The 12,316-nt window shown below is 34.7% G+C and overlaps 1 protein-coding gene across 1 annotated transcript in view; it reads right to left on the minus strand.

Annotated features, from left to right (window-relative positions):
- Positions 1 to 12,316, minus strand: part of brinp3.L (bone morphogenetic protein/retinoic acid inducible neural-specific 3 L homeolog) — a 398,147-nt gene that overhangs the window by 351,698 nt on the left and 34,133 nt on the right. Inside the window, exon 2 of the mRNA XM_018258776.2 lies at positions 10,182 to 10,461. Coding sequence (XP_018114265.1) covers positions 10,182 to 10,411 — 230 coding nt within the window. The 5' untranslated portion in view covers positions 10,412 to 10,461. The remainder of the gene's footprint in view (positions 1 to 10,181; positions 10,462 to 12,316) is intronic.

Here is a 12,316-nt window from a genome sequence, read left to right on the forward strand (position 1 = left end):
TATAATATGAGGTATAGGAGGCCTGTGGTTTCTTTCACAGGTCCAGAATTACAGTATACTGTAACTGTATTCTGTGCTGTGTTGTTCTGTGTTGCTTATTGCATATTTTTTGAACCCAATCAATGCTTGTATTTTTCCCCTGTATGCATAATGAATTGTACATTTAGGGGGTTATTTACTAAACTCCGAATGCAAATATCACGAAAAATTTGTGATCTTTTATATAAAATCAGACTTTCAAAAAATCCCGAATCTTTCTGAATTTATTAAACCCAGAGGATAGAAAAGTCCAAATCAGAAAATCCGGCATCTCAGACCTGTCGAAGTTGCATATAAGTCAATGGGAGAAGTCCCAATGATTTTTTGATGTGTGCTGGAGTTTTTGATGTGTTTTGGAGTTTTTGGGCAAAAATCTGAGTTTTTGGGTGAAATTTCCGAAAAAAATTGTGAAAATTGGATGAAAAATCAAAAAAAAAATTGTGAAAAATGTATTTCTTCCTGCAAAACAAATTTTCAGGGAAGATGTAATAATAAATAAGTGTAAAAAACCTGAGCGGATTTGATCTGAGTTTGTAGCAGAAAATTTTGAGATAAATTCGGACTTTGATAAATAACCCCCTTAGAGGAAAAGGCAATAAAAACTGACTTGGCCCCCATGGTATCTAAGGGGCACATTTACTTAGCTCGAATGAAGGATTAGAAGGAAAAATACTTCGAATTTCGAAGTATTTTTTTGGCTACTTCCACCATCGAATTGGCTATTTCGACCTTCGACTACGACTTGTAATCGAATGTTTCGAACTTAAAATCGTTCGACTATTCGACCATTTGATAGTCGAAGTACTGTCTCTTTAAAAAAAACTTCGACCACCTACTTCCGCACCTAAAACCTACCGAGCACCAATGTTAGCCTATGGGGAAGGTCCCCATAGACTTTCTAGGCAATTTGTGATCGAAGGAAAATCGTTTGAACAATGGATTAAAATCCTTCGAATCGTTTGTTCTTTTTCCTTCGATCACAAATTGCGAATTGCAGTAAATCCTTCGACTTCGATTTTCGAAGTCGAAGGATTTTACTTCGATGGTTGAAGTTGTTAATTAACCCTCGATATTCGACCCATAGTAAATGTGCCCCCAAGTGTTGGTCTAGGGCTAAATGATCTGCTTGCTTGCCCCACACACCAGACAAAGATTCTCTTTGGTAATCTCAAGTGTATTTTCGCACATTGATAATATTCCATATTAATTATTCTGTCATTTAAATTTGGTGAAGTTTCACTATTTCAAAAATTGTTGACAATGAACACTGATCTGAAAGCTAGCAAATGAAGTTTATTACAGTAGTAATATTTTAAGTACAACTTCTATTAGAAAGTAAAGCTTTCCTGCTATTTAAGCATATTTCCAAGTGCCTTGAGAATTATATCACTTTAAGGTTTGAAATATTAGAACATACCAGGGGCTGAAGGGAATAAGTAGGAAATAAAATGAATCACTGGGAAATAAGAGGAAATCACAGAAATACTATAAAACTCCCAGATACATGCCACTGTCCAAATTAAAACTGAAAAATGCTAGAAGACAGTGGCTGGGGTGAATCTGACACAGGTCGTTTCACCCTCATTTATCATCATTCATCACCACAGAAAGAAATGGAAAAAAACGGAAACAAATATAAATCAGAAATACGAGACTTGTCAAGAAAATCAAAAATAGTATAATGTTATAGAAGGGTATATCACAGGGACTGGTCAAGAAAACATTATCCATCTACGTTAATTGTAAAAATCTATACTGCTATTTGAGAGCTAAGGTGAAACTCAAGAAACTGAAAAGAGTGATAGAAAATTAAGCTGCTGTGTGTGGTTTATTAACTCCCTTTTGGGAAGCTGACTAAGGAAGAAAAAGAAACTCTATAGCCAGCTGTCAGGGAATAATTTAAGATATCAGAAGCTACCCAAGAAAGACCAAATTGATCATTATATGATAAAATACCACTTTCCATGACACTTGATCAATGCTGAACATTGGTAAATTAGTCCAAATATAAAAGAGTACTTGTTTCTGTGGTGTAAAGCAAACTAAAATCCATAAATAAACATGAATTACTATTATATAAATTATCTTTCTTTAGTTTCATATATAGGGATGGACTTTGGTTAGGCATTATATTATATTTTGAACCATATATATATATGTTATGGTGGGTGTGGATCAAGGTTACTCCCTTGTCTCTTTTAACTGAATTTAAAGTGACACAGTGCCATATTTGTACACCCAAGGTGCAATATATATATATATATATATATATATATATATATATATATATATATATATATATATATATATATATATATATATATAAATATATATATATATATATATATATATATATATATATTTTTATATATATATCTTCTCTATACAATTGCACGTTGGATGTACAAATATGGCACTGTGTCACTTTAAATTCAGTTAAGGTGCACCAATATGGCACCCAAAAAGAGACAAGGGAGTAACCTTGATCAACCACCCACCAAAACTGTGAAAAGTGATTGGTGCATTTGAGTAAGCCTTATAATTGGTTGATTTGCTAATTGATATATTGTTCTGATTGGTGCACTTTTGGTTAAATATTTGAGGCATGGCTCTGTAAAGATAGCCTATGATTACGGGGCCGATTCACTAACTTCGAGTGAAGGATTCGAAGTAAAAAAAACTTCGAATTTCGAAGGTTTTTTTGGGCTACTTCGACCATCGAATGGGCTACTTCGACCTTCGACTACGACTTTGAATCGAAGGATTCGTAGTAAAAATCGTTCGACTATTCGACCATTCGATAGTCGAAGTACTCTCTCTTTAAAAAAACCTTCGACCCCCTAGTTCGGCATCTAAAAGCTACTGAAGTCAATGTTAGCCTATGGGGAAGGTCCCCATAGGCTTGCCTAACTTTTTTTGATCGAAGGATATTCCTTCGATCGTTGGATTTAAATCCTTTGAATCAGCACAAAAAGCATTCTAAAAATGGAAAGAATATGAATAACCAGGCCATGTCTAAGTCACCTTTGTAGTCTTTGTCCTGTAGAACTGTTATGAAGCTATGTTTTTGAGGGATATTAGGGGGTAGACTTTTCAAAGGTCGAAGTGAAAATTCAAATAAGAAAAATTTGAAATTCAAGCTAATTTTTGTGTACTTCGACTAGGTAATAGTCCAAATTCTATTCAAATTTGAAATTATTTCAAAAATTTGAATCAAGTATTGTCTCTTTAAAAATTTGACTTTGACCATTTGCCATCTAAAACCTGTCGAATTGCCATTTTAGCCTATGGGGCCTCCTAGAACCCACTTGGAGTCAATTGGTGGACTTTGAAAAACCTAAGGTTTTTTTTTGGAAAAACTTCGAATCGAATCGAAAAACTGATCTATTAGTTTGAAAACTGACCTATTCAGCCAAAAAAAAACTTAGATTGTTTGATAAATGTCGAAGTTATGTGAGTTCAAAAAAACTCCCATTACTTTGAAAATTCAACTCCTGATAAATCTGCTCCTAGGTGTCAAAATTTAGCAGCAGGTTAGTAGTGGATGAGTGGAGTCTATACTTGAACTAACCTGACAAATGGTAGACCTTAAATAAATGGCTTACTTATATTAACAAAAAATATATATATATACATATACAACATGTGATTATATACTTGAACAGAACTCCTCTGTTGCCAATTATATTACTATTCATCTTATATTAAATGGATTAGTAAAATACCATTAAAATAAAAGGAAATCCCTAACATATTAAAATCACATCTCTCATTAGTGCTGAAAAGGTCAGGCAATAAAACCAAAAACTGTCTGGGAATTTTTTTTTTTTTTAGACATTTGTGTCTACCAAACTCTAATTAAGTAATAAGCTCATAACTAAAATCGAGGTCTGTATTTTGTCACAGTGATGACAAGCTATATATAGAATATACTGTAATTCAGATAATTTGCACAAAATAAAATCTTTATTTACAAATGATTTCACATACAGTATTTGTGATAATAAATAGGTTACTTAGGTTTGTTAATTTAAGAAAATTCTTGAAAAGTCATATTACCTTGGTGTTATATGAGCTGTCACTGAGCTAGGGACAAATGCACCTCATGAGAGGTACAGGAACTTTCAAAATATGCTGTGTTGCAAAGCTTCAAGAAACTGTAATAGATTTTATTTATTTAATGAGGATCTGTGTGTGAAAATAAATCATGATGTGAGTAGAACTATGCAATTTCTTTTTACAGAAGCAGAAACATTTAATTAAATATACAGAATATCTAAATGATCCTTTAGATACTTGCTGGAGTCAGTTTTCATAGTTTAAAAGCACACCGATATTATTAAGTATTTGTATTTGCAGATGTCTGACAACAAAATGATTATATTAGATGGTGGGAAAGTCCACCATTTGATAAATATACATTTAAAAATCTCATAGTAATGAATTTTGTGGAATTTTACTATGCTGAGCTTTAATCTCACATTTTGATAAATCTGCCCCATAATGGCAAAAAGCTAGTATGTGGGGCTGCTATCTAATTCAATTTAAATATTTAGATTTTGTCAATTCACCTAACTTCACCTACTTATAAAGCTTCAGTAAATAACGTTTCATTTCCATAAAACTTCTACACAACACGGTCTGTTTTTTTCCCATTTTGCATGTATTTAGAATTTCAGCTCAACTGACAAAATCGAAGTGGAATTTGTTTGAGCTCTTCACCCAATTAAACCCAGCTCTCTGTTATGGAATGATAATAAAAATATGAATTATTATCTTTTTTAATAATTGAATTCATTGTCAAAGCTATTTCTATTGGAATTATGGATTTTCAGTGAGATATATTACTGCAAGATAAATTATTTCAAGGCTTGACAATGTAAACAAACATAATAAAACATAATATACAGTATTATAGTATCCAGCTGGCAAGTCTGTGGAAGTAATAAATATTACTACACTGACCCATTTTAAATTGCTTAATTAATGAATGCTGCAGATTAAAAAAAATTCAACCATCTTTTAAAAATTTTTTACCACCGTTAGTTTGTGGAATTGCAATACTTTTTATTTTTATAGGCCACGGTTCCTAATATATTATGCCATTAATCTATCAGAATAGTTACTAAGCAGCAAGGACTTATAAAATGATGGTATGTTTAATAATGGTATGTTTAATAATCTTTTAATTGCCACTTGAATATTATAAAATAAGTTAGCACTCTATAGCCAACAATGTGCATTCAATGTGTTCACCAATGGAGTCATTATTATAGCTGTGCTATTTCCTGCTGAACTCACAGCTACTGAAATGTTAGCTACAAGAATTGCTTTCTCTCTTTTAGATAGAGACACAATGATCAATGTTTGCTACATATAAAGGAACAGTGTTAGAAGAAGAAGAAGAACCAAGTGCAATGTCCTTGAACATCATGATTTAAATACATATGCTACGCATGAATAGTTATAAAGGTTACTAAATGCCAATATGTACTGTACATTTTTAAGTATGAATCTTAATATTAGAACAACGTAGTAAAAGGAAAACAATAAACATATAAACATCATATAAATGGGTTGTCACTTCACTTTCCTTACAGCCAGCCACACTGGAGGAAAAATATACAAACTTTAACCCCTAAACCTTACTGATGTGAACTTTGAACATGTTGAGAAAATAAAAAATGACAAATCAAATTTAAAAAAAAATGGTATTTCTCTTGGTGTACCATGATCCCCCTCTTCCCAATAATGTAATATCATTGCAGCTGCAAATATCACTGTGGGATTTTTCCAAATATGAATAAATTATAGCCTTTTAAATAATTTTAGAAATAGTAAACATTTTGTAAATTACATGAAAAGAAATGAAATGTTTGGCTGAGTCACGAATTCCTGCTGTTTTACATCTTATTTCACAAAAGATTACCTCCTCTAATTTTACAACACAATATATTTTAATAGCTTATGGTATAAATATGTGGGAAAAATACATAAATAGAAAGAACATGCTATTGTGTGGCTTTAAGACTTGAAAGTAATGCTTCTGCTGGTTTCTTACATTGCCATAACAAAGGATAAAAAATATGTACTGGGTTTCTATCAAGTAAATTATTTTATTCTATTTTTGCTAAAAATTTCTATGCCTTGGGAAAATAGAGAATGCTTGGAGCTAAGTTGTTGGTTCAGGAAATAACTGGCTTAGGGATGTAACCTGCCTTGGGTGGAAAGAAGTAGAGCATATAAATGTATTACACTTAAAATGGGATCATTTGGTTCTTAGTGAAGTAGGGAGCCTGCAAAAATGAGGAACTTGCTGCTCTGATATTACCTGCTTTCTTCCTATAACCCAAAAACCTTCAAGTGATTCTAGCGCTCATTAAATAGCAGACATAGAAATATTCCATAGGAAAATTAGTAGCTGCTGCTTGTAGTTGAATAGAATTTATGAATTTCTTTGGACAAGTAGTATATTATGGGGCAGATGTATTAAGGGTCGAATATCGAGGGTTAATTAACCCTCGATATTCGACTGGCGAATTAAAATCCTTCAACTTCGAATATCGAAGTCGAAGGATTTTGCGCAATTCGTTCGATCTTTGGACAAGTAGTATATTATGGGGCAGATGTATTAAGGGTCGAATATTGAGGGGTAATTAACCCTCGATATTCGACTGGCGAATTAAAATCCTTCGACTTCGAATATCAAAGTCCAAGGATTTTGCGCAATTCGTTCGATCGAATGGATAATCGTTTGATCAAACGATTTGAAGGATTTTAATCCATCGATCGAAGGATTATCCTTCGATCAGAAAAAACTTGGAAAGCCTATGGGGACCTTCCCCATAACATGGACTTCAGTAGCTTTTAGGTGGCGAACTAGTGGGTCAAAGTTTTTTCTTAAAGAGACAGTACTTTCGACTATCGAATGGTCGAATAGTCGAACGATTTTTAGTTTGAATCGTTCGATTCGAAGTCGTAGTCAAAGGTCGAAGTAGCCCATTCGATGGTCGAAGTAGCCAAAAAAACACTTCGAAATTTGAAGTTTTTTTATTCTATTCCTTCACTCGAACTTAGTGAATAGGCCACTAAATGTTACATTGGAGAAATCCATTGACAGACACCTAGGGGCCCATTTACTTAGCTCGAGTGAAGGAATGAATAAAAAAAATTACGAAGTTCGAATGTTTTTTTTTGGCTACTTCGACCATCGAATGGGCTACTTCGACCTTCGACTACGTCTTTGAATCTAACGATTCAAACTAAAAATCGACTATTCGACCATTCAGTAGTCGAAGTACTGTCTCTTTAAGAAAAAAGTTCAACCCCCTAGTTCGCAACCTAAAAGCTACCGAAGTCAATGTTAGCCTATGGGGAAGGTCCCCATAGGCTTCCTAAAAATTCCTAAGCATTCGAAGTCGAAGGATTTAACTTCCACAGTCGAATATCAAGGGTTAATTAACCCTCGATATTCGACCTTAAGTAAATTTGCCCCCTACTAATATCAGCTACTAATCAACAGGTACGATGCAATGCATCATTATCATTGGATTTCCCTCAGGCAGGGGGCTGTAGATATCACTAAGACTTACATTTTTATGGGAATAGGAGTGAATAGGGAAGACTTTAAAATCATGCAAAATAATAGACACTCTCTTCTACATATAACATATTTGGAAATGATAACGTGGATAATGATAATATTTTCAGATTTATATATTCATTTTCTCCTTAAAGTTAAAAAAGCCCAAATTTGCAATATTCAGCAATGCATTAAGTATTAATTTACAACTAATTCTGAGCAAATCTGTTCCGTTTTGCTTCGCCTAAAAATTACCGAAACTGCTGAAAAACTTGCTAAACACATTGAAGTCAATAGGCAACACATTTTTTTGTTGTGTGTCAATTTTTTACGTGTTTTACTTGTTAACTTTTCATTTCTCACTCCAAATGCATTAAAGTCAATTGGGTGTTTTTTTTTTGCAACAGCATTTTTGTCTCTGCGACTTTTTTGTCGCAGCAATTTTTGTGGCGTATTTTCAGCTCAGTTTTGCGAAAAAATTGCAAATGACAAAATGCGGAATTTCATGCCTGTCGAAAAAACATTTCGGTAATCACTATGTACAACATATCATCTCAGACACCTTAATATTAATAATATAAGGCTTTTTTAAAGACAGCTGTGAGAAGCTTTCAAGAAGAGATGACAGCACAATGAAAATAATTGAACATATTGAAACACTTGGGAAACAAACAACAATAATAAAAAAAACCTCTCCCCCAACTTTTCAAGAATTTTTTAAATTCATGTTTAGAATAACCTATAAGAAATATTTCCATAGGTGAAAACGGTGAATAGGGGACATATGCTATCAAACTTGTATGACACACCCATGATGTTTTTGAACTATTATAACTACAGATATGGGATCTGTTATCCAGAAACCCATTATACAGAAAGTTCTGAATTACGAGAAGGCCATCTCCCAGGGAGAAATTTACTAAAGGGCGAAGTGGCTAATGCTGGCGAAAATTCGCCAGCGTAACGTCGTTTTGGGACTTTGCCGATTTACTAACGGGTTCTAAATTCACTAGGGAAGGAGATAGACTGTAGAGCTACTTCGCACTCTAACACCAGGAAAATTTTCGCTCTGGCGAATGGATCTAACTATTCAAATTCACTAAGATGCGGAGTTTAATGAACGTTACCTCTTGCGCCAGACTTGCCTTCACCACCTCAGACCAGGCAAAGTGCAATAGAGTAGAAAAAAAATTGAAAATTTTTCTAAGTCCCAAAAAAACGCTGGCGACTTTTCAGTTTGTCAGGGTGATAGTCTGCAAAAGATCGTAATTTTTTTTAAGGTACCCGGCTTCCCCCCTACATTTCCATTTCCGTTAGCCAACGATAGCGCAACTTCGCTTTCCTTGCCGAATTAACTCTATCGCAACTTCGCAACCGTTCGTCGCCAGCAACGAAACTTCACAACTTAGTGAATTAACATTGCCTGAGCGAAGTGGGGCGATGGCGGCGAAGCCGGCGCTGGCGAATTCTCGCCAGTTAGTGAATTCATCCCATAGACTCCATTTTACCCAAGTAATGCAAATTATTTCCTTGTACTTGATCCAAACTAAAATATAATTAATCCTTAATGCAAGCAAAACCAGTCTGTTGGCTTATTTAATGTTTAAATGATTTTCTAGTAGATATGACGATCCAAATTACATAATGATCACTTATCTGGAAAACCCCAGGTTCCGAGCATTCTGGATAACAGGTCCCATACCTGTACTATAAGACATGCAGGGAGCATTTAGAGTGTTAATTCAACAACTCATACAGGATTAAGAGTGTCTGTCTATTATCAAATGTGCTTTGATGATTTTGCTATCACACCTATAAAAACTCTGCAAAGTGGGGCCTGTGTCTCTATCAGCTCAAATTTGTGTTCCCTGCAATCAGGCATTGATATTCATATTTAAAAGTGGATGGTATGCGAGCAAGTGCAACATCAGCATGCAATATTAGGGGCAAAACATGGATGGCATCCATGTACATGTTCATTACTAGTGTGCAATTTCACAGGTGCATGTGAAAGAAAGGTGTAGCAGAAGCCCTGCATTTACCACCTCTCAGTGTTAGCATTATGTCCATTTGTGCTCCTGAACAATCCTCAAAACATTCTTGGACTGTATATGGAGAACTTATGGGTCTATTTTTGAACCATTGCACACCCTTCATAAATGGTCAGATTTTTTTAAAAGCTCTGTAAGGTCTTTCTATTTAAAAAAAGAAAGATTTTTCTTGAACATCAAGATTGCATTTTATATTTGACTTTTCTTACCATCATTTATACAGTCCTTTATGAACAATTTTATAAATGGACTTAATTTTTTTTTTTTAAATGAGCGAGTGCAACTTGTAAATCCTTTCAATAAATGGATCCCTATGGAACCCTTGTGCAGCTTGAGAAGAATCTTCACTGGTGTTGTCACCAGAAAACTTATGTGAAACAACAAATCAAAAAATGCGGAAATTTCTAAGATTGATAAATATGCCCCCTCCAAATGAATGAGGGTGCTGGGTTGTGAGTTACATCTTAAATAACATAGAAAGCTCATAATAAACGTAATATCTTTCCTACCTGTAAATTTTGTATCTTGTGGTAAATCCTTGTCGACTTCTGTCCACAAAATCAGTGTATTCCTGCGAGTGGTGAAAGGGTCCCTTGTCAGAAAGGAGCCAGTCAAAAGGACTGGTGGCATGCTGATCTGAAACAGCATCAATTAAAATAATCCAGCAATGAAGACTCAGTGCAATCCACACCCATAGAGCCATCAGAGAGAGAAATTCAGCACTGCATCGCCATATCATGCTTCCACAGAGGGCTTATATCCTTCATTCTCTTAGCTTTGCTTCATCATCTACACACAACGCAGAAAAAATAAGATATTTATTATTCATGTTAATATGGTATTTGGGACCAGAAACATCATACAAAAAAAACCTGTTAGAAAATGCATAATAGTTGAATTCATAGGTGTTTTATACTTACTGTTAGTGATGGGCGAATTTGGGGCGTTTCGCTTCACCAAAAAATTAGCGAATTTCCCGTGAAATGGCAAAAAAAATTGCAAAACGGCGCCGGCGTCTCATTTTTGATGCCGGCGTCCATTTTTTATATGCCGTCGCAAATTCGCTGGCGAAAATGCACCGGTGTCCAAAAAAACGGACGCCGGCGTCTTTTTTTGATGCTGGAAAATTTTCGCCGGCAGTGAATCGTGGGAATTTGCCACAAATTCGCCCATTACTACTGTCACTGGTTTATGAATAAAGTTAATATACTATAGAAGTGCAGTTGCCAATAGTAACAAATCAAACGTTTTGAACAGTCTACTACAAGTTGAAACATAACAGCAAAGACTTGACTGGTTTCTGTCAACTGCTCTTTAGCACAGATATATTTAAAGGATTAGTGTCATGGGAAAAGATTTTTTTAATTTTGAAATCTGACATGGGGCTAAACATATTGTCAGTTTCCCAGCTGCCCCCAGTCATGTCTCTTGTGCTCTGATAAACTTCAGTCACTCTTTACTGCTGTACTGCAAGTTGGAGTAATATCACTCCCTCCCCTCCCCCAGCAGCCTAACAACAGAACAATGGGAAGATAACCATTTAACAGATTCCTTACTAAAGATAACAGCTACCTGGTAGATATGAGAACAGCACTCAATAGTAAAAATCCAGGTCCCACTGCAACTATTACATTGAGTAGGAGAAACAACAGCCTGTCAGAAAGCAGTGCCATCCTGAAGTGCTGGCTCTTTCTGAAAGCACTTGACCAGGCAAAATGACATGCAATGGCACCTACACACCAATATTACAACTAAAAAAATACACACTTATTGGGTTAGGAATGAAATGTTATAAGGTAGAGTGAATTATTTGCAGTTGAAACAGTGTAATTTAGAAATAAAAACCACACCATAAAAATCATGAAAGAATCCCTTTAAATAAGCCCTTTTGTGATGTATTACTGATTAATTGTAACATTAAAGTCCTGTGCGTCATATCTTCTCTCTCCCACACCCACCCACCTCTCATATGCTCTCCGCCAGCTATTAGCTTCAAGCAAGAACTTTTACAAATCCTAAATAAAGCCATGGAATAATAAAATAGTAGAGCTTAAAAAGCCATGGCAGCTTGTTAACCTTGTCTACATATAAAAAGTAATTCATATTTAGACTACCTGCAGCTTTTTCTTTCTAAAAACATACTTGTCAATAGTGCAATTTGGGAAACAATATAGAAATCTCCGGAACTGACCTAAAGAGGAAACGTGGCTTCAGTATAACCCAATAAGCAAACCCTAAAGGAGGAGGAAGATAAAAGCAAACAATATAAGTAAAAATAGATCAACTATTGACAAAGCTGAGCTATAAACAAATAGACTGTGGGCATGGTACTATACCATTTATTTAATCTTGAATACAGTTCTGAATTGAATGCATGTCATTTCAGATTATCCCGATTAAATCTTAGTTAAAACTGCAGAAAGTTTTAGGCTTATTCATTTCAGTCCCTAGAAGTATTTGTACTTAAATTAAGCATTGATTTCATTCCAATTCACAGCACCAATCCAATACATTACAAAAACTGACCACTTGTATCTTGCTTCTCTCTTTATTTCCAGCCCTGCTACCAATTATGAGCTGTTATGCATTGCCAATTAGAATGTAGACAGTGGCTCCCAGTTAAAGGAGAAGGAAAGCTACGGAG

Source organism: Xenopus laevis, chromosome 4L (assembly GCF_017654675.1).
Source record: "Xenopus laevis strain J_2021 chromosome 4L, Xenopus_laevis_v10.1, whole genome shotgun sequence".
Classification (NCBI taxonomy): domain Eukaryota; kingdom Metazoa; phylum Chordata; class Amphibia; order Anura; family Pipidae; genus Xenopus; species Xenopus laevis.